The sequence below is a fragment of the Somniosus microcephalus genome, chromosome 3 (genome assembly GCF_052327205.1).
Source record: "Somniosus microcephalus isolate GS21.2 chromosome 3, FLI_Smic_1.0, whole genome shotgun sequence".
NCBI classification, from domain to species: domain Eukaryota; kingdom Metazoa; phylum Chordata; class Chondrichthyes; order Squaliformes; family Somniosidae; genus Somniosus; species Somniosus microcephalus.
In genome coordinates this window covers 24,030,274-24,054,114 of record NC_140989.1, presented here as the reverse complement: position 1 = coordinate 24,054,114, position 23,841 = coordinate 24,030,274, and the positions used below count along the sequence as shown (strand labels likewise).

Below are 23,841 nucleotides of genomic sequence, written 5' to 3'. Positions count from 1 at the left end.
TTCAAAAAACAGCTGAGCATACTGGACACAGCAAAAGCTACGGGCTCAAAATATCACGGCTGTAGTGCTCCAGAACTCGCTACACCCCTGACCGAGTGACAACACTGGCATCTACCAGACAATATGAAAAACTGCCCAGGTATGTCCTATCCACAATAAGCAGGACAAATCTAACCCAGCCAATGAACACCCCATCAGCCTATTCCAAACAAACACAAAAGTGATGGAAGGAATCGTGAACAGTGCTATCAAATGGCACTTAATCACCAATAACATGCACACGAAAGCTCAGTTTGGGTTCCACCAGGACCACTTGGCTCTAGATCTCATTACAGGGCTGAGCTGAGTGACTACTCTTGACATTAAGGTGGCATTTGAGAGAGTGGAGCTCTAAGGAGCCATAGCAAAAATGAAATCAATGTGGATGAGGTGAAAACTCTCCAGTGGCTGGACATACCTAGCACAAAGAAAGATGGTTGTGGTCACTGAAGCCAATCATCTCAGCCCCAGGACATTGGTGCAGGAGTTTCAAGGCAACGTCCTGGGCCCAACTATAGAATTGGGGCTGTTCGCTCATGACTGCAGTGCGTTCAGCTCCTTTTGCAATTCCTCAGACTATGCTCGCATGCAGAAAGACCTGGACAACATCCAAGGTTGGGCTGATAAATGGTTAAGTAACATCCACACCAGACAAGTACCAGACAACGACCATCTCCAACAAGAGAGCTTAACCACCTCCTCTGGACATTCAATGGCATTACCATCGCCGAGTTCCCCACCATCAATATCCTGGTGGCTCCCATTAACCAGAAACACAACTGGACCAGTCACGTAGATGGCATGGCTACTAGAGCAGATTAGTGCCTGGGTATTTTGCACTGAATGGCTCACCACCTGATTCCGCAGAGTCTCCCAACACCTACAAGGCACAAGTCAGGACAGTGATGGAATACTTGCCTGAATGAACACTGAAGAAGCGCGATACCATCCAGGACAAAGCAGTCCATTTGATCAGCACCCTAGCCACTAACCTAACATCCACTCCCTCCACCACCGGCGTACCGTGGCTAGTGTGTACCATCTACAGGGTGCACTGCAACAACTCGCCAAGGCTCCTTTGGCAGCACCTCCCAAAACTACAACCTCTACCACTTAGAAGGACATGGGCAGCAGGCGCATGGGAATACCATCACTTCCAAGGTCCCCTCCAAGTCACATACCAACCCAACTGAGACATATATCGCCATTCCTTCATAGTCACTGGGTCAAATCCTGGAACTCCCTACACAACAGCACTGTGGGATCACCTACACCATACAGACCGCAGCAGTTCAAGGCAGCAGTCCACCATCACCTTCTCTGGGCAATAAAAGCCGGCCTTACCAGCAACACTCGCATCCCGAAAACAAATAAAACAAAATTGGAGGCATTATAATTCGCTTAATCCTAGAAATCCAGTAATACTGAAAAAACATCCAGTATTTCTTTTCCTGTCCCAGTATACTGTAAATAATATTTCTAATAATGGATTGCATGCAAGGTTAAAAGGTATCATTACAAAATTGTGGTCTATGCAGTAATGTCCTCTCCCATCAGCTTTTGATGATCCTCTTTCTACATATTGTAGTAAAATTTGGAAACTTTCCACCACAAATACTCCATCCAATCTAGCTTTAAAAAAACTCAAGCTCCCATTTGAAAACAAAACGCAAATGTTGCATTTCAAACACAGTATCTAAACACGCATGGCAAATCTGGAACATCTCGAGCACTATAAAATACCCAACTAGCAACACATGTATATCATTTGTTGTATGCACCGAAAAGGAATTGAAGGTCAGAACTTTCTACATATATTAGCAAGGTTTTCATACCGATACTTACCCAAGTTCCTCAATGTACTTTCCTGCACACAGTACATACTTCACTTAATTCAGGACCCCCTTTCCTCAAATTGAAAAAAAAAAATCACTTTTGACCACTTACTCCACAGGGGAAGTGAAAAGTACCCCATGCTTGGGACGAAGCTAGAGGTTCCCGAGAGGCTATTGCATCAAACTGAAGTGGAACAGCTCCAAAATAGAGGGGTGGTGCAGTAATCTAACCTTGGAAAGGTGTACTCTTCACTGGGAAATTGTGGGCACCTGCACTGGAATACAAAACTGGATGTGGCACACATCTGTGGTGTAACACAGCAGCGGAAAGAAGGGGAACCCTTACCTGTTAATCCGAAACCTAACATTGATCAAGAACTAAGGATCTCCCAATGGCTCAACTTGTAAATGATTAAGGAAGTGGTTACAGGGTACCTGTACTTAGAAAATCACATGGTTAGGCAGAGTCAACATGGTTTTATGTAAGGTAAATCGTGTTTGACGAATTTCTTAGAATTTTGAGGATGTAACTAGCAGGGGAACCAGTGGATGTAGTATATTTGGATTGCCAAAAGGCATTCGATAAGGTGCCACATAAAAGGTTAAGCAAGATAAGGGCATGTGGTGTTGGGGGTAAGGTATTAGCATGGATAAAGGATTGGTTAACAAACAGAAAACAAAGAGTAGGAATAGACGGGTCATTTTCAGATTGGCAGGCTGTAACGAGTGGGGTGCCGCAAGGATCAGTGCTTGGGCCTATTTACAATCTATATTAATGACTTAGATGAAGGGACCGGGTACAATGTATCCAAGTTTGCTGACGATACAAAGCTAGATGCAAAAGTAAGAGGTGAGGAGGACACAAAGAGCCTACAATGGGATATAGACAGGTTAAGTGAGTGGGCAATAAGGTGGCAGATGGAGTATAATGTGGGGAAATGGGAGGCTATTCACTTTGTTAGGAAGAATAGAAAAACAGAATATTTTTTAAATGGTGAGAAACTATTAAATGTTGTTCAGACAGATTTGGGTGTCCTTGTACAAGAAACAGAGTTAGTGTGCAGCTACAGCAAGCAATTAGGAAGGCAAATGGCATGTTGGCCTTTATTGCTCAAGGATTGGAGTACAAGAGTAAGGAAGTCTTGCTACAATTGTACATGGCTCTAGTGAGACCACACCTGGAGTACTGCGCACTGTTCTGGTCTCCTTCTCTGAGGAAGGATATACTTGCCTTGGAGGCGGTGCCAACAAAGGTTCACTAGATTGATTCCTGGGATGAGAGGGTTGTCCCAAGAGGAGAGATTGAGTAGATTGGGCCGATGCTCTGGGGTTTAGAAGAATGAGAGGTGATCTCATTGAAACATAAGATTCTGAGGGGGATTGACAGGGTAGATGCTGAGAATGTTTTTCACCTGGCTGGAGAGTCTAGAACTAGGGGGCAGTCTCAGGATAAGGGGTCGGCCATTTAGGACTGAGATGAGGAGGATTTTCTTCACTCAGAGGGTTGTGAATCTTTGGAATTCTCTGCCCCAGAGGGCTGTGGATGCGGAGTCTTTGAGTATATTAAAGACGGAGATCGATAGATTTTTGGACTCGAGGAATTAAGGGATATGGGGATAGGGCAGGAAAGTGGAGTTGAGGTCAAAGATCGGCCATGATCTTACTGAATGGCGGAGCAGGCACGATGGGCCGAATGGCCTACTCCTGTTCCTAATTCTTACGTAAATGCATCGCCCAATGTGGAACTGAGCCAGACATGAATTTCAACAGGCATAATATATTTTCCAAATCACCAATTAATTCCACCCCCCCCACCAACCAACTTTATAGGCAAAACCGAGGAACGGCGAAAAAAAGGGGACGATCTGTTCTATTTGCATCAACTCTGATCAGTCATATCTACTGCAGGGATGTTATCTGAATGCCTATACCACCCATCCAGAGCGCCATTTCCACCCAAACACATTGCTTCTGCATTGAAAGCAAGGTACAATACAGCACAACCTCTGCTGTATTAAACTGAAAACATGTACAGAGTAGTGCTGACAGATGCGAATCAATGACAAAACTCCCAACACTGGCTAATCAGTTCAGCATGTGAAATAGAATATTCAACTGGTTCTGCAGCCACTTTGGGTGTCAAAGCATCAGTGTCCCGTTGAAATCAGCGTGGCAAAGAATGTTTTTGCAGCACAATTTCATAAAATGTGAAATTGGATACAACAGGAAACTAGGATTTCTTTGGCGGTCTGGGCCAGCAATAAAAATAAAAGCCACGTCTGGATGGTCGAGGTCCCTCTTGCTACTATAGCGTTAGCCTAATTCATCCATTTACACCTCCAATTTCTGCTGTTAAGTCAGCTCAATTTGGTCTTCAAACCTGAGCAAGATCCATCAGGTCCTGGATCAATTTCCCCAGGAAAAATTACCTGTTTATAGCCCACAGTTTGTTCCAGGGATCCAGTGAGCATTTCGGTATGGCCACCTGAACTGAATTTGAAAATGGCGACTCCTTTTTCTATTAACCACAGAGACACTGAACCCAGCTTAAATAAACACACTTTCTTGGTGGGTTTCAAAAGTCAGAGGCAGAAACATTTTAGGGCACTTACTAGTGTCTTAGAAACATAGAAGATAGGAGCAGGAGTAGGCCATTCGGCCCCTCGAGCCTACTCCGCCATTCAATGAGATCATGGCTGATCATCCAAATTCAGTACCCTGTCCCTGCTTTCTCCCCATATCCCTTGATCCCTTCAGCCTTAAGAAGTATATCTAACTCCTTCTTGAATATATTTAATGAATTGGCCTCTACTGCCTTCTGTGGTAGAGAATTCCACAGGTTCACCACTCTCTGGGTAGAAGAAATTCCTCCTCATCTCAGTCCTAAATGGCTTACCCCTTATCCTTAGATTGTGACCCCTGGTTCTGGACTCCCCGGCCATCAGGAACATCCTTCCTGCATCTAGTCTGGCCAGCCCTGTTAGAATTTTATAAGTTTCAATGAGATCCCCTCTAGGGTTGCAAAGGGGTGGAAAGTTTCCAGTAAATTTCCGGAAATTTTCCATGGGAAGTTTAGCTTGGGAATTTTGCCCAAAAAAGCACATGCTAGCATAATATTGTTTTTTTTGTATTTCTTTTTTTCCCCCCCACAGGTCCTCTCTTAAAATTACTAACAGAGATGGAATCTTAATTATTAAGGAATTTCTTAATCAATATATGTTTATCTTCTTACTTGGCTTGTTTTAATAATTACAAGTTTTGTGTGTGACTGTGAACAAATGTGTCCTGATTAGTTGGATGAGTGGATGAGCGATTAGCTCCCTCTATTTGTAATATTTGCATATCAAATTGTGATTGGCCTGCAGGCATCTGTAAGACTGCTATAGTTTTTTTAAGATCCAGGTTAGGGGTCCTGAGGGAAGTCATTTTGTTTTCTGCTGATGTTGTGATGATGCAGTAAGTAAATCAAATTTTATACCAAATAAACCAGTTACTTGTTGAACTCTGTTGTCCTTCAATTTAAAATATACAAAATAATACACTATTGGTGATGTAGCGTCGTGTGTGTACAGGTCATGCTTCCATCACATGGAGCATCAGCAAAAATGTACTCACCCTGTTGCAATCGTGCTGATCGACCGCAGTTCGACACAGAGATGAATGCCTTTTATTTCTCTGCATAGAACAATGCCACGTTTACCGTCGGATGTGTGGAAGCATTTTACCCCAGGCATTAAAGATGGAAAGACTGTGTACATGTGCAAACACTGTAGAAAGCCATATGTAAAGAATGCCACAAAGATGCAGCAGCATTTATCCACATGCAACAACTTCACTCAAAGCTCACAGCAGTCAGCCCAGAGTTCCTCTGCTTCCATTCAAGAAGATGATGGTTCTCATTCAGCATCAGGCTCCTTATCATCAGCAACTCCTGGCCCACTTGGAAGGTTCTTTGATACAATGGATAACCATAGCCAGAAGAATGCAGATGAGTGCCTTGCTCGAGCTGTATATGCAACAGGCTCACCCCTCATGCTCACAGCCAATGTGTACTGGAAGAGATTTTTCAATGTTATTTGCCCTGCATACTGTCCTCCCACCAGACATGCTTTGTCTACTTATTTGCTGGAGGCTGAGTATAACAGAGTCCAAGGAAAGCTCAAAGAAACGATAACGATGGCAGACTGTGGTGCAGTTATCTCAGATGGGTGGTCAAATGTACGAGGGGAGGGCATCATAAACTACATTGTCTCCACTCCTCTCCCAGTGTTCTTCAAGAGCACAGACACGAAGGACAACAGACACACAGGCACATACATTGCTGATGAGCTGAAAGCGGTCATCAACGATCACAAAAGGTCTTTGCAGTAGTTACTGACAATGCTGCGAATATGAAGGCTGCTTGGGCTCAAGTGGAGGAGGCCTACCCTCATATTACATCTATTGGGTGCGCAGCTCATGGGCTTAACCTGCTCCTCAAGGACATCATGGGTTTGAGAACCATGGAAGCACTGTACAAGAGAGCCAAGCAAGTTGTTAAGTATGTCAGGGGAAAACAGGTAGTTGCAGCAACCTACAACTCCAAGCAAATGACAAAGAACAAGAACACCACACTGAAGCTGCCCAACAACACTAGATGGGGTGGTGTTGTCATAATGTACAACAGCCTTCTGGAGGGTAAGGAGTCGCTGCAAGAAATGGCAATATCCCAGTCTGGGGATATGGAAACCACCATCAAGAAAATACTGCTGGATGATGTGTTTTGGGAGAGAGTGGTTAGCAGCTTTAAACTACTCTCACCAGTAGCATCTGCAATTGCTCAGATTGAAGGAGATGACGCTGTCTTGTCAGATGTTCTCAGGCTTTTTACTGATTTAAAAGAACAAATCAGCATTGCCCTACCCACATCCCTGCTGCTCAAAGCAGAGGAGAAGGCAATTGTTCAATTCATACAGATGCGTCAAGAATTTTGTGTCAAGCCGATTCATGCTGCAGCATACATGCTGGACCCAAAGCATGTTGGGAGACCAATACTTTCTGGAGAACAGATCAACAGCGCTCAGTGCGATTTCTACCCTCTCACACCATCGCAATCTGGATGTGGGCAAAGTTCTGGGAAGTCTGGCAAAGTTCGCTACCAAGCAAGGTCTTTGGAATGGGGATGGGATATGGGAATCATGCAAGCATATCAGTGCACATACCTGGTGGAAGGGACTTTGTGCATCTGAGGCCCTGTCACCTATTGCATCGGTGATACTCCAAATCCCACCTTCATCAGCGGCCTCTGAACGAAACTGGTCACTTTTTGGGAATTCGCATACAAAGGTGCGCAACAGGCTGACTAACAAAAGAGTGGAGAAACTGGTGGCTATCCGGGCGAACCTACAACTTATTGAGCCAGATACAGAAGTGTCCACCACACAGCTAGACACTGACAGAGGAGGAAATGGACACGTCAGAGCCAGAGTCAGAGAATCAGGAGGAGCAATGCGGAGTAGAAGACTCAGAAGACTCATGAGTAGAAGACTCAAAGGGACAAAATAAGGACAAATTACAGGCTAAATAAGCTGATGCTCTTTTTATTTTATTTTAGATGGGTCTTTTTTGTGGGGGTTCAATAAAGTTCAAAATTATAACCTAAATAAAGTTTTGAAAGCCTGTTTTTATTTGTATGGAACAGTATGTCTATTTTGACGACAAAGATAATATAAGGGTCAGAGACAAAAACCATCAGTGTGCAAAAAAACTCAAAATTCCCATAAATTCCCATGGAAAGTTTCCTCTTTTAAAAATTCCCAGAATTTTGCAACCCTAATCCCCTCTCATTCTTCTAAACTCCAGCGAGTATAAGCCCAATCGACCCAATCTCTCCTCATACGTCATTCCTGCCACCCCAGGTATCAGTCTGGTGAATCTTCGCTGCACTCCCTCCATGTCTTAGCATGAACTTCATTTAAAAAAAATTGTACAGGCCTCACATTCTCCATTAATGCTCTGGTACATATCCATAGACCTTGGATTGTGTTAAAAGATCAGAGCTGGATCGTGTGTCCATATTTAGCGGTGATGAACTTCCTCCCTTCTACCAGTGTGGTCAACATAAGAAAATGATTTGAAATAAAACTCAACAGCGAGCAATTCAGAAGAGTTGGTTGCACAATAGATCTGTTATTTAAAAGTGCTACCTCCAGTTTAAAGAGCATCCGGTCATTACTTGCTCATCTGATGACCAAAAAGGCACCCGCTAGAATCTAAAAGCTTTGCAATCAATATATGTATAGACTGCAATTTCAATACCATTACAGTAGCACTTTGAAAATAGAAAAATCAAGTCTCAAAACATCTTTCCTCTTCTCCCTCATCTCGGGGACAAAAATAAAAACCAAGAGAGTCACCTCTTGGCTGAACAACCTGTATTTACATAGCGCCTCTAACGTAGTAAAACGTCCCATGGCTCTTAGCTCAGTGAGTACTTGAACCATACAGACCGGATGGCCTAACATTTGATGCTTAGTCAATGCAAAGTTAGCTGATCTTGGTGGAACGGCAACAGACAAGTGCCACAATCCGTTTCAGTGCCACTGGGTTTGGCAATAGATAACAAGTTGATTTTAGCAACTTCTGACGTTAGCTCTCTGCCCGATTCTCCCATTCCATTGCATTCATTCCATTTGGGAGTCATTTTATTCACCCTTTGTCTTTCTATTGACTTTTCACCACCCAACTGATGTCCTTTACACAAGAAACCAAACACTTTTCACTCCTTTCCACCACTGCAAGATCAAATTGCTCCCTTAGTAAATGTATTCGTTGCCTCTTTGTAAAATTAGCATATTTACATTCTGCCATTATCTCCCTAACCCACCCGCTTGTGTGTCTTGGTCAGTCCGACAGTGGGTCTCTGCTGCCTAACTAACTATTTTAATGCAGCATCTCCACCTGGAACACACATTTCCATCATTTGCTGCTTTTATTTCAGATTTCCCAATCTTTGTTTGGGTTGCAAGGCTTAGGCCACACTTATCAGTTTGCTCAAGTTGCGATAAAGTTTAGAGAAATAGAGGATCTGTTCTCCTTAAACTTCCATAGTTACTGTGTTGCTCACCACTTCAGATATTCAGATTTTAGTCTCTAGATGCCAGTTGTCTAGCAGTCTTATGTACCCCTCCTCCATTATTAGCTGCCGGCAAAAAGAAATGCCAAACATATGACATGCACAGCTCCCGGCAATTAAAATCGCTGTTGAATGAAATGCACCCTCCCCCACCAGTCATGTGCATAGATACGCAATCCTTTTGTAGCATTCTTGTACTTACTTCATTCTAACCTAGTGACCCACTTACCACATCCACTCCCTGAAAACCCACGCAGCAATGAGTTAATCTGATGAAAGAACTCGCACAGCAATAAACGAATCACAGCAATGTATTGTGGAAGGGTTGAGAACTGCTCACCAACTCCTTTTAGCTGAAAAAAACTGATCTTACTGTAATTTTGGAAAGTTTGCACCTTTATGATGTTTACAAAATCTGCAAATTTTACCAAGTTGTTTTTATACAAAGTTTTTTTCCCCCACCAAATGCACACAAGCAGACTGCTCTAATGTTAGCCATGGCTCAGTGGGTAGCACCCTTGCCTCGGAGTCAGAAGGTTGTGGGTTCAAGTCCTACTCCAGAGACTACAGCACAAAAATCTAGGCTGACGCTCCAGTGCAGTACCAAGGGAGTGCTGCACTGTTGGAGGTGCTGTCTTTCGGCTAAGACTTTAAGCTAAGGCCCTGTCTGCTCTCTCAGGTGGACGTAAAAGAACCCATGGCACCAATGTTCGAGTTAAGCTGGCCAGTCTGGAGGTCACGTGCAGGCCAATCACTGGCTTTTCAATGGGATATTTCACGCACGCGCAAAATTTTGAATGAGCCGCGCAGTCTGTTAAAGGGACCGTGCACCCAAATTAAGGGGAACATTGCATGGCACTATTTCGAAGAAGAGGAGTTCTCCCCGGTGTCCGGGCCAATATTTATCCCTCAATCAACATCACTAAAACGGATTATCTGGTCATTATTACATTGCTTTTTGCAAATTGGATGTAGCGTTTCCTACATTACAACAATGATTACACTTCAAAAGTACTTCATTGGCAGTAAAGCGCTTTTGGACGTCCTGAGGTTTTGAAAGGCGTAAGTCTTTCTTTTTTCTCTAAAAAGCGTAGAGGTTATGTTATGAATTATTGATTTTTCCCAATACTTTCATACAAAAATATTCCAGCATCTGCTCTGTACCTCTTTCTACTAGTGCAGCAGGAACCATAGACAAGCTCACTTCCTACTGCAGGACAGTATATATTGATAAACCAATGAACCATACTGTCCCCCAAACTATACAGCACAAACTTTTTAAAACTGTGCGTATGCAGAGTGGGGGGGGCGGGGAAAGAGATCATAAGCAAACCTGTTCCTGATCACTATCCAGTGATCTGCTAGAAAGCACCGTGTAGACGTTATGCAGAAGCTTGGCCCTGACACTCCCGTGGTTGAATCACCTGCAGTCACTCACTGTTTAAGTGCACACAGGAAGAATGGGTACTTGAGCAAGTTATGGGAGGGTGTTCAGCCTCTATAGAATTGTACTTCAGCACATAGAAACATAGAAGAAGATAGGAGCAGGAGTAGGCCATTCGGCCCCTCAAGCCTGCTCCGCCATTCAATGAGATCATGGCTGATCATCCAAATTCAGTACCCTGTCCCTGCTTTCTCCCCATATCCCTTGATCCCTTTAGCCTTAAGAAATATATCTAACTCCTTCTTGAGTATATTTAATGAATTGGCTTCAACTGCCTTCTGTGGTAGAGAATTCCACAGGTTCACCACTCTCTGGGTGAAGAAATTCCTCCTCATCTCTGTCCTAAATGGCTTACCCCTTATCCTTAGACTGTGACCCCTGGTTCTGGACTCCCCCGCCATCGGGAACATTCTTCCTGCATCTAGTCTGTCTAGTCCTGTTCGAATTTTATAAGTTTCAATGAGATCCCCTCTCATTCTTCTAAACTCCAGCGAGTATAAGCCCAATCTGCCCAATCTCTCCTCATACGTCATTCCTGCCATCCCAGGTATCAGTCTGGTGAATCTTCGCTGCACTCCCTCCATGGCAAGAACATCCTTCCTCAGATAAGGCGACCAAAACTACACACAATACTCAAGGTGTGGTCTCACCAAGGCCCTGTACAACTACAGCAAGACATCCTTGTTCCTGTACTCGAACCCATTTGCCTTCTTAGCCACCTGCTGCACCTGCATGCTTACCTTCAGCGACTGATGCACAAGGACACCCAGGTCTCGTTGCACTTCCTTCTCCCAATCTATTGCCGTTCAGATAATAATCTGCCTTCCTGTTTTTAACCATCAAATTGGATAACCTCGCATTTATCCACATTATACTGCATCTGCCATGCTTCTGCCCAATCACCCAACCTGTCCAAATCATACTGGAGTTTCTCGGCATCCTCCTCACAGCACACACGCCCACGCAGCTTTGTCTCATTTGCAAACTTGGAGATATTACATCTAGTTCCCTCGTCTAGATCATTTATATATATTGTGAATAGCTGGGGTCCTAGGACCGATCCCTGCGGTACCCCACTAGTCACTGCCTGCCACTTGGAAAAAGAGCCGTTTATTCCAACTCTTTGCTTCCTGTCTGCCAACCAGTTCTCTATCCAAGTCAGTACCTTGCCCCCAATCCCACGTGCCTTAACTTTACACGCTAATCTCTTATGCGGGACCTTATCGAAATCAGGATTTATTATTCACAGAAATCACAGATCACAGAAACCCCACAGTGCAGATAGAGGCCATTTCGGCCCATCGAGCCTGCACCGACACATATCCCACCCGATCCCCGTAACCCCATGTATTTAATCCCCCTAACACTAAGGGTCAATTTATCACAGCTAATCAACCTAACCCGCACATCTTTGGACTGTTATTATTTACTGTTATGGACAATTATTATTTGTTTTGGCCATTTTTAATTAGTGATGCTGTTTCGTCAGCACCCTTAACACCAACAGTTCACACCAATATACTTTTTTTTCCCATTTTTAAACAACAGCCATCTGTATCGTCTTTCAGAGTGAGGATTTGCAGCCGGTTGTGACCACTTTTATGTGGTGCAGCTGTGCTCACTATGAATTTAGCATCAGGCTGCTCAAACTAATTTTACGTATGAGCCTTGCAGCTAGTCGCAAAGACTTTCATCTCATTAATATAGACTGGGTTCAAAACGAGGCCCTCGAGGGGTGAGAACTCAGTGCACAAAAATCACTGCTGCATCCAATCCCTGCACAATACTGCCGGATAAAGTTAAAGGAGTGATGAAGTGCTACATTCTGGACAAACAATAGCATCATGGATCAATGTGAAGCCCACTGGAAATGACGATCAGCACAGAAACCCACAACTGGCATGACAAAACTAAATGAAAGCAATGTGAAGTAAAAATGTAAAAGATACTAAAGGGCAATTTTAAAGAAAGGCTTGCATTTATATAGCGCCTTTCACAACCTCAGGACATCTCAAAGCTCTTTACAGCCAGCGAAGTACTTTTGAAGTGCACAGCAAGGTCCCACAAACAGCAATGATAATGACAAGATAATCTGTTTTTAGTGATGTTGATTGAGGGATAAATATTGGCCACAACACCAGGGATAATGCCCCTGCTCTTTTGAAACAGTGCCACGGCTGACCATTTTAAGACAGTGCTTTAATATCAGAGATATATAAAAAATGATACATACACAATAAATACCTGTAAGGTATCGCTGTTTCAATCTTTACCATGTCTAGATAATTGTATCCATTATTCTTTCAATTAAAGACGTTACCCCTATCCTGCATCATTTCACAGTAACAAGGTAAACAGAGATGGTAAACCAGGTTTGCTTAAAGTATCGCATTTGTAGGTTTCCATATGACTGAGGGAGAGAGAAGTAGGGCACAAGAAGAGACGGAGCAGACAAAATTCTGCCCAATACATTGACCTGTGCTGGCAATTAACACCTAATTAGAAAACAGGTGCCGACCTCCCCTTATGATTCGAATCATGGTTAGGCACCAATTATCCACTCACTATCTTTATTTTCATACAGAATTCTGCATCATTTTGTAGTATTAGAAATCCCCAAAAGCCGTAATTCTACACTGAAAAGAATGTACATACGAATTAGGAGCAGGGGTAGGCCACTCAGCCCCTCGAGCCTGCTCCGCCATTCAATAAGATTATGGCTGATCTGATTACTCCACATTCCCACCTACCCCCAATAACCTTTCACCCCTTGCTCACCAAGAATCTATCTACCTCTGCCTTAAAAATATTCACTCTGCTTCCACCACCCTCTGAGGGAGAGCTCCAAAGACTCTCGACCCTCAGAGAAAAAAAATTCTCCTCATCTCTGTCTTAAATGGGCGACCCCTTATTTTTAAACAGTGACCCCTAGTCCTAGATTCTCCCACAAGAGGAAACATCCTCTCCACATCCACCGTCAAGACCCCTCAGGATCTTGTATGTTTCAATCTAAACTCCAGCGGATACAAGCCTAGCCTGTCCAAACTTTCCTCATAAGGCAACCCGCCCATTCCAGGTATTAGTCTAGTAAACCTTCTCTGAGCTGCTTCCAACGCATTTACATCCTTCCTTAAATAAGGAGACCAATACTGTACACAGTACTCCAGATGTGGTCTCACCAATGCCCTGTATAACTGAAGCAAACTTTGAATAAGAAATATAATTAACCTCTTTAAAATAAATAAGGAGATAACATTCTGCCAAATAATTTCATGAACCCTCTGCAATGAAAAACCAAAAACCCTAGTGTGGTACATGGCTGTGATGAGCGCGATCACCCTCTTGCCCAATCAAATATCATGTTTTAGTCATGTGCTAGTAAGACATAATAGAATTAAGCCAAGAGTGGTAACCATGTAGAAAATAAGTTGGATTTAACGCATCAAGATGGATACAAGACATAATTTTGCAAAATGGATGTGGTGTATTTGGACTTTCAGAAGGCTTTCGATAAAGTCCCACATAAGAGATTAGCGTGCAAAATTAAGGCACATGGGATTGGGGGCAAGGTACTGACATGGATAGAGAACTGGTTGGCGGACAGAAAGCAAAAAGTTCGAATAAACGGGTCGTTTTCCGAGTGGCAGGCAGTGACTAGTGGGGTACCGCAAGGATCGGTCCTAGGACCCCAGCTGTTCACAATATATATTAATGATCTGGATGAGGGAATTGGATGTAATATCTCCAAATTTGCAGACGACACAAAGCTGGGTGGGAGGGTAAGCTGTGAGGAGGATGTCGTGAAACTCCAGTAAGATTTGGACAGGTTGGGTGATTGGGCAGAAACATGGCAAATGCACTATAATGTGGATAAATGTGAGGTTATCCACTTTGGTGGCAAAAACAGGAAGGCAGATTATTTGAATGGCAATAGATTGGGAGAAGGGGAAGTGCAGAGAGACCTGGGTGTTATTGTGCACCAGTCGCTGAAGGTAAGCATGCAGGTGCAGCAGGCGGTTAAGAAGGCAAATGGTATGTTGGTCTTCGTAGCAAGAGGGTTCAAGTAAAGGAACAAGGATGTCTTGCTACAGTTGTACAGGGCCTTGGTGAGACCGCACCTTGAGTATTGTGTGCAGTTTTGGTCACTTTACCTGAGGAAGGACGTTCTTGCCATGGAAGGAGTGCAGCGAACATTCACCAGGCTGATACCTGGGATGGCAGGAATGACGTATGAGGAGAGATTGTGTCGATTGGGCTTGTACTCGCTGGAGTTTAGAAGAATGAGAGGGGATCTCATCGAAACCTATAAAATTTTGTCAGGTCTGGACAGACTAGATGCAGGAAGGATGTTCCCGATGGCCGGGGAGTCCAGAACCAAGGGTCATAGTCTAAGGATAAGGGGTAAGCCATTTAGGACTGAAATGAGGAGGAATTTCTTCACCCAGAGAGTGGTGAACCTGTGGAATTCTCTGCCACAGAGGGCAGTGGAGGCCAGTTCATTAAATATATTCAAGAAAGAGTTGCATATATTTCTTGAGGCTAAAGGGATCAAGGGATATGGGGAGAAGGCAGGGACAGGGTACTGAATTTGGATGCTCAGCCATGATCTCATTGAATGGCGGAGCAGGCTTGAGGGGCCGAATGGCCTACTCCTGCTCCTATCTTCTATGTTTCTATGTATTCTTTGGGTGGGCAAAGTTGAATAAAGGATACATTCAGGCAACTGAGTTAGAAGTGCTGTATAACCACACCAGTCAACCAAATTCCAAAAAGGAATGCATGGGATTTCATTTTTGAAACCAGTCCTCGCATTCCCAGGAGAGAACACGAAGTCCATACTACAAGGTATTGAATACCTCCAGTATTAATCAATGAAAGTTGTTCTTCTCTACTGCCTAGAATACTACAGGCATTTCCAATGTAAGCTAACTTCACTTCTTGCACACTAGCCTCTGTACAAACTGGGATTGCAGGGGAAGAGGGAAGGAAAGAGGTAGAAAACAACTTTAAATAAACCGAATGAGGCATTACTGCAAACTGACATTCGCTTAAAGACACGGATCTGTTCAATGCACTCAGTCCGCCAGATCTCAAACAAAAATAAGCACTGACTGCGCAAAGATTTCCACCGAGATTAAGCAGCAGGAGGAAGTGGTTAGTTTTGGACACATGACTACTTGATAAAAAAAAAGACAACCTGCATTGTGCGCAACGAAAACTTTTGCAAAGAAAATTGAACCTCTACAGCTTAGGTAAACATTAAATACACAATGTAAATTCCACTTACTATTGCATCTCACAAACTAATCGGATGATCACACAGAATACATAAACTGCCCTCGTTGCTCTTAAACAATGTAACTACTTCAGAACAAATTGAATTCATCTAAAGAGTCAGTCTTAGATTGAATCTCCTGAAACTGAAGGACTTGCTGGAATGCTCATCTTTGGTATTTTCCGACTTGAATTTATAAACTTTAAGTTTACAATGCCAATATACTGAGTGCACAGTGACACAGTCTGGTTATCCTGGCAGTATTAGGAAAAGTCTGGTATAATTTTTAATGTTGTTTATACCCTCTCTGAACATCAGCCAGCTGAAGTGTGAGGCAAAGTAGCATAGCTCCTTTAACGTAAAGGACTCCACACAAGTCAAACAGCTATTGAGGACGTTTCTTCCTTCCATCACAATAAAAGGACAGGGTGCATTGGCACTCAAACATATGACGCCTTTGAATTTTTTTTTTTTTTACAAAAAGGTAGAATCACCAAAACCAAATTTTAAAATTGGCAATTCAAGATCAGCCAAAAGGACTGCACAGTAATGAATCTAGAGACGGTGAATTGACACGCTCAGTAGAACACTGGATTAGGCCAAGAAAATGAAAGCATTATTTTTGCCTCTAACAACTTAAATCCTACTGATGGCAGTGTATCGCAAAGCCATACAGACCAGGTGTCGCTCCTAGTCTTGTATTGAACTGGGCGTTAAATGATCTTAGCTGGAGCAGCAACTAGTACACTAGAGTTGTCGTCGGTCTTTGAAGGAAGAAGGAAAAATGAAAAATTAGCCCAGGTTCTCAATAATTGATATCAGAGGACACCTACTGGAAGGTGCACAAATGCAGACGTTGAGTGAGCACAAGATCAGGGTTGGCTGTGATGGCCCCCCCCATGAAATAGCCCATCTATACTCAGTACCCAGACTGAAGCATGAAGGATGAGCAGGCTGCTGGCACACATTAGAGCGTGCGTCAGCAGTAAAGGAGAGAAAATTGACAAGAACTTTGCACCCCAGCTGAGATTATCTGATGAAACTGTGGTGAAACCTGCATCTACTTTGCTGTTCTCGGAACCCACTCCAAAGCATACACGTTTTTGCTACCCAACACAAACAATATTCCACCAGTGATTAAAATTGGTTCGATCTCACAGTTAAATGCCCTTGCGACCCATCCTAACATTTGTCCAGCCGTGTTCATAAATTCCCAGATTAGGCACTATATAAACACACGTTGTTGGCTACAGACTTTAGCATTAGTCAAATATTTTTAGGTTGCTCAGCAGTCGGATTTTTACTGAGCTATATTTCAGTAAAATGGATAAAAGTGTGTTAGAGAGTCACGCTTTCTGTAAACCCATTAAAAACTTGAAGATGGTAAACTGACAGCAGCCTTTCCCTGGGTCTCATGGCCCCAGATCAGCTCTCTGGCTGGATGGAAGTTACGGCCCAGGTTTTTGATGTAATCATCCCAAGACCGCACTCAGCCTGAGAGATCAATGGAGCGACCTAGCTAGCAGGGAGATCTGATCTGGTGCATCTCCCTGCAGGTAAGGAAACAGATTTTTAAAAATGAGTGCATTTTTTTTCCCCTTAAAAAAAAATGGGGCTGCACCTTGGATAAGAAGTGCCTCCTAAACTTACCTCCGCGCTTAAGTCAGAAATTAGCTACTCCTTCACGTGTGATATAAGGAACAAGATTTCACCACAGACGGGCAACATTCACAGGAATGCCTTGCCTTACACCTTAAGAACACAAGCCAATTTGCTGCGGGTTATTGATCTCATTCCAAATACGAGCTCCCTAGTGTCAAAGTGCCATTGCAGTCTGTTGACTGTAGACCTGTCCAATGTTAAGGCTGACAGAGTACGGGCAGTATGTTGCACACAAACTTCAAAAATATCTTTCCAACCCTCTACTTTATATGGCAGAGAGGCAAAAGAAACAGATTTCTTGTTTGAAAAGCGAGGATATGTGACCAAGATACAATAGCAAAATACTGCGGATGCTGGAAATCTGAAATAACAACAGAAAACGCTGGAAAAATTCAGCAGGCCAGGCAGCATCCGTGGAGAAACAGTCAACGTTTCAGGTCAATGACCCTTTGTCAGAACTGGATAAAAGCAGGAAATGGAACAGATTTTAAAGCAAGTTTAGGGGCTGGGAAATGGGGGAGGGGGATGAAAGAACAAAAGGGAAGGTCTGTGATAGGATGGAAGGCAGGAGAAGTAAAGAGGCATTAAGAGATAGTCAGGGCAAGAGGAGATGGTAATGGGACAGGTTAAGAAACAAAGGATGGCTCTAGATGAGGTGTGAATTGTGCTGGCAGAATGAAGGACAGCTGCCATGTGGGAGGGAAGAAAACACAAACAAAAAGTGTGGATAAAAAATGATAGGGGCCGAGGTTATGATCTGAAATAGTTGAACTCTATGTTGAGTCCAGAGGTCTGTAAAGTGCCTAATCGGAAGATGAGGTGCTGTTCCTCGAGCTTACGCTGAGCTTCCGTGGAACAATGCTAGAGGCCGAGGACGGTGAGGTCTGAGTGGGAATGGAGCGGTGAATTAAAGTGACAGGCCACCGGAAGCTCGGGGTCACCCTGCACGATGTGGTCTCCTCTACATTGGGGAGACCAAACGCAGATTGGGTGACCGTTTTGCGGAACACCTCCGTTCAGTCCGTAAGGGGGACCCCAAGCTTCCGGACGCCTGTCACTTTAATTCATCGCTCCATTCCCACTCGGACCTCACTGTCCGCGGCCTCTTGCTTTGTTCCACGGAAGCTCAGCGTAAACTCGAGGAACAGCACCTCATCTTTCGATTAGGCACTTTACAGCCCTCTGGACTCAACATCGAGTTCAACAATTTCAAATCATAACCCCGGCCCCATCACATTTTTTTATCCTCACTTTTTATTTGTGCTTTTTTCCCCCACATGGCAGCTGTCTTTCATTCTGCCAGCACAATTCACACTCCATCCAGAGCCATCCTGTTTTTTAACCTGTCCCATTACCATCTCCTCTCGCCTTGAATATCTCTTAATGCCTCTTTACTTCTCCTGCCTTCCACACTATCACTGACCTTCCCTTTTGTTCTTTCCTCCCCTCCCCCCTTTCCCAGCCTCTAAACTTGCTTAAAAACCTGTTCCATTTCCTGCTTTTTCCAGTTCTGACGAAGGGTTTCGACCTGAAACGTTAACGCTGTTTCTCTCTCCACAGATGCTGCCTGACCTGCTGAGTTTCTCCAGCGTTTTCTGTTATGTGACCAAGATGCCTGGCTGGCACCCTCTGCCATCTAGTCCAAGTGTATGGGTTCATACGTGAAGGTCAGTCTGGTGTAGGCAAGTTATTCAGCTGCAGGCAGATCATACTATTCATCTGCTTGACCATCAGACAGATCCTGTCCTCATCCGGCTTCCACAACTCTAAAGACAAAGCTGGAAAACACTGATGTGCATGACACAAACAAATCTTAGCTTGGTCATAAACAGTCGGAGAGAAAACAGATTGCAACTTCTCCCTTGCTAATTCCATTAGTGCTGCTTGTGCATTCATTTCACAGCAAGCATTATGTTGTAAAACAAAAGGATTGGGAGAAAGGAAGTGAAAAATGGATTTCGACCACAGATATTCCCTCAGCATGTAATCATATTTAATTTCATGGAAGTGACATTAATGAAACTAGTTTTGCTGCTCCAAGATACTTTATTTATATGGTTAAACTTATTTCATCTCATCTCAGGCCATCTGAGTGCATCCTGTCCATCCTGCCCACTGTCTGCGCCGTTGACCTCGTTCCCACCCAATTTCCTTTCTTGGCCCTAATACTGGCTTAAATTGTAAATGGTTCCTTCTCCCGAGGTGCTGTCCCCCTTGCAACACTACCATTTTCACCCCTTCCTCAAAAAAAAAACACTCCACTCCTCTGGCCTTGCAAAATTCCTTCCCTCAAAGATTCTTGAACTTGCCTCTCCAATTTGTGCCCATCTTTCCCGCAACTTCACAGTTGAATCTCTCCAATTAATTTTCTGCCCCGACCACAACACTGAAAGAGCACTAATCAAAGTCACAAATGACATCCTCTGCGTCCTTCTCTGCAGCCTTTGACGCAGCTAACTACACTAACCTCCTTAAACGCCACTCCTCCATTGTTCAGCAACGAAAAAGCACATCTCCACCATTACCTATCCAATCATAGCCAGAGCATTTCCATCAATGGCTTCTCTTCCCACCACACACCATTCACTCTGTAGTCACCCACAGATCTCGCCTTGGTCCCCTCCTCTTCATCATCTACAAGCTTCAGCTCAATGACAACATCCGAACAGGGGGGTCTGGTTCCACACATATGCTGATGACATCCAGCTTCACCTCTCCAACGCCTCTGGACCCTTAGCATTGTCAGTCTGCTTGTCCAACAGCCAGGCCTGGCTGAGCCGCAATTTCCTCCAGTTAAACATCGTGAAACACAATCTCCACCCCCGGCTACAAACACCGTACTGTCACCAATTCCACGCCTCTTCCCTGCCACTATCAGTTTGAAGCTGACTCTTTGCAACCTCAGCATTTTATTTGACAACGAGCTGAGCTTCCGACCCCATAACCCCTCCATCACAAAGACTGCCTACTTGCGCATCCGAAACATCACCCGTCTCCGCCCTACCATCCATGTCTTTAGCACCTCCAGATTCAACTATTCCAAAGTTCTCCAAGCTGGCCTCCCAGTGTCCCTCCTCCACAAACGTCAGCTGAAGCAAAGCTCTGCTGCCCGAATGCTGACCCACACCAAGTTGTGCTCATCTATCACCCTGGTGTTCTGACCTAGTGACTCCCAGTCTTGCAACACTATCAATTTAAAATTCTCATCTACAAATCCCTTCATGCATTGTCCCCTCCCTGTAACCTCCTCCAGCCCTACAACCCTCTGAGAACTCTACATTACTCCAACTCTGGCCTCCTGTGCATCTCCCACTGGCAGCCGTGTCTTCAGCAGTCCAAGCCCTTAGCTCTGGAATTCTCTCCCTAAACTTCTTCACTTCTCTCTCCTCCTTTAACCCTACCTCTTTGACCAACCCTGTGCGTTTGACTTGGCACCAGTTTGGGGATAGAGTGTTCTGGGGGAGGAGGGTGCAGGGCTGGAAGAAGTTAGAGGTAGGAAGGGGTGAGGCCATGAAAGGATAAAAACACAAGAATCTTAAATTGGAGGAACGGAAACCACTGTAGATCAGCAAGGACAGGGTGATGATCAGCGGGAGACTGGGTAGGAAAGCATTGGAATGGTCAAGACTGGAGGTGACAGAGGCATGGACAATGGTTTCAACAGCAGATCAGCTGATGCAGATGATGTAACAAATGTGGAAGTAGGCGGTCTTTGCGATGCAGAAGATGTGGGGCAGAAGCTCAGCTCGGAAACAAAGCTTGCATAAAGCCATGATCTTACTGAATGGCGGAGCAGGCTCGAGGGGCCAAATGGCCTACTCCTGCTCCTATTTCTTATGCTCTTACGCACCCAATTCAGTGAGGTGCGGATTGCGGACATGCTAGAGATTAATTTAAATTTGAGGTACAAGAAAAAGTTATGAATCCTTTATTGAGGGGTGAAATATTGAACATAAATGGGGCCATTCCTTTTGTGGCATGGTATTTCCAAAATTGGAACAGCACAAAGATAACAAATAGGGTTACATCTACAAAATGTATATATTTTTAAACTGGAATGATAGATCACCTTTGAGCACTACTGGACATTTGATTTCCCATAATATGCAGTGAAATAAATCTTGCTATTACTGCGCTCCAAAGCAGCCAGTACGACGACAACACAAGTTTCAATCACGGGAGTTTGGCACCTGTCTCTATCCAGGGTATCCGCTATCAACAAAATCCAAGCCAAATAAAACTCCCCACCCCCCCCTCCTCCAAACAGTTAGCATTGCTATTCAATGGAATAGAATATTTGTCTCCTATACTCCAAATTTTTGCAGACTAATACGCAAGTTATGGAATCATAGAAGAGTACAGCACAGAAGGAGGCCATTCAGCCCATTGAGTCAGTGCTGGCTCTTTCAAAGAGCAACCCAGTTAGACTCACTCCTCCGCTCTTTCCCCATATCCCTGCAATTTTTTCTCCAAGTGTTTATTCAATTCCCTTTTGAAGGCTACTCTTGAATCTGTATCTACCACTCCATCAGGCAGAGCACGCCAAATCGTAAACACTCGTTGCGTAAAATGTTCTTGCTTATGTCACCTCTGGTTCTTTTGCCAATCACCTTAAATCTGTCCCCTCTGGTTATCGACCCTTCAGCCACTGGAAACGGTTTCTCTTTATTTATGATTTTAAACACCTCCATCAAATCTCCTCTGAGCCTGCTCTGCTCCAAGGAGGGCAACCAAGTGCTAGATATTTTCAGAAGAGAAAGCTTGGCTTTAAATAAAAAACAGCTGCACTCTGTATAAAACTAAAAGAGTGTCACCAGAACTGATTTTCCATGGGCTGAGACACATCGTCACTGGAGGCTCAGTATTTTCACAATGTAGGAGCTGAAATGGGGTGGAGGGGGGAAGCAGAAGTAGCAGCGGCACCCACAGCTCCATTCTGCCCCTTTTAGCAAGCGGCACACTTCTCTGATCAAGAGACTTCACAGCCCAGGCATCATCAACCTGTCCTTTTCCTTCATGGATACCGAGGAGCCTGTTGTACATTAGCAGCATTTTTTAATTATTATTATTGCCTGCTTATAAACTTATAAAATTCTAACAGGATTAGACAGACTAGATGCAGGAAGGATGTTTCCGATGTCGGGGGAGTCCAGAACCAGGGGTCACAGTCTAAGAATAAGGGGTAAGCCATTTAGGACAGAGATGAGGAGGAATTTCTTCACACAGAGAGTGGTGAACCTGTGGAATTCTCTACCACAGAAGGCAGCGGAGGCCAATTCATTAAATATATTCAAGAAGGGATCAAGGGATATGGGGAGAAGGCAGGGACAGGGTACTGAATTTGGATGATCAGCCATGATCTCATTGAATGGCGGAGCAGGCTCGAGGGGCCGAATGGCCTACTCCTGCTCCTATCTTCTATGTTTCTATGTAAAACAAAGTACATGACACCAACAAAGCCACAAGTTTGCGCAAACTTGTTTCAAATTAAGCTTTTATTCCACCTGGAAAAAAAACGGGGGAAGTTTTGCTTTAAAAAGCTTCAATTAAAAAGGGGGGCTGGCGCGCGTAGATAAGTCGCCTTTAAAGAGCTCACCACTGCTCGTCCCGTTCAATAAGCTCACCTCCTCCCGGCGCTTCTGCCAGCGACCACACGGACTCTCCTCCAGGATCTCACTCTCGTCCTCGCTCTCCTCCTCCTCCTCGTCGTCCACCTCGGCCGTCGCGCTCATGGCCTCCGCCGCCTTGTCCGCCGCCGCAGCAGCAGCCGCCGCCACCGTCGTCGTCGCTTTTTCCCCTTCCGACATTACCCTCCCCTCCCCGCCACCACCACACCCCCTTCCCCTTGAGAGCCAAGTGAAGGCGGACTCGCTGCTCAGACACTCGGGGGGCCGGGCCAGGGGGTAACCTGAGAGGCGGCTGAGGAGAAAGACCAACGCTGAGTGATTGAAATTTAAAAAAAAAATAGATTTGAGAGATTCTTTTCTTAAAAGATTGATGAATATATATAGTTCCCTTCCGCTCCACTTGAATTTTTTTAATATATAAACAGACCCACGATCTGACTGATCCGTTTTTTCCTCAGCGCGTTAATGGCGACCGCCGCTCCATTCGTCCGAGCGCTCTGACTCGCACCGAACCGCCCGGCCCGGCCCCGCCCACCGTCCACGGGGGGTGGGGGGCCTGACTGACGTTCCAACAGACCAATCAGCTTCCAACTCAAGGAGGGAGGCGGGGGTTAAGGCAGTTGACGTCAGAGCAAGCCAGCGAACCAGTCCCTCCCCCCCCCCACCACTTTCCTCTAACGGTTATGTCACGCGCAAAGCCGGGTGACGTAAGGGAGGACGGGACGTCGGTTTCATTCACCGCCCCCTGGTTGGATTGTCTCCTCCCCGCTTTCTTGTGACGTCATTTCAACCATCTCCCCCCACCCACACCGGAGATGATTGACAGTCACAACATCCAATGAGGG

At 44.6% G+C, this 23,841-nt stretch overlaps 1 protein-coding gene across 2 annotated transcripts in view; it reads right to left on the bottom strand.

Moving 5' to 3' along the window:
- LOC147120907 (nuclear receptor-binding protein-like) overlaps positions 1 to 23,507 on the bottom strand; it is an 84,996-nt gene extending 61,489 nt beyond the window's left edge. The window contains exon 1 of one of the 2 annotated variants that reach the window (XM_085979395.1): positions 22,994 to 23,507. In XM_085979395.1, coding sequence (XP_085835521.1) covers positions 22,994 to 23,176 — 183 coding nt within the window. In that variant the 5' untranslated portion in view covers positions 23,177 to 23,507. The remainder of the gene's footprint in view (positions 1 to 22,993) is intronic. The other variant, XM_085979401.1, reaches the window with a different exon arrangement.
- Between the last annotated feature and the right edge of the window lie 334 nt (positions 23,508 to 23,841).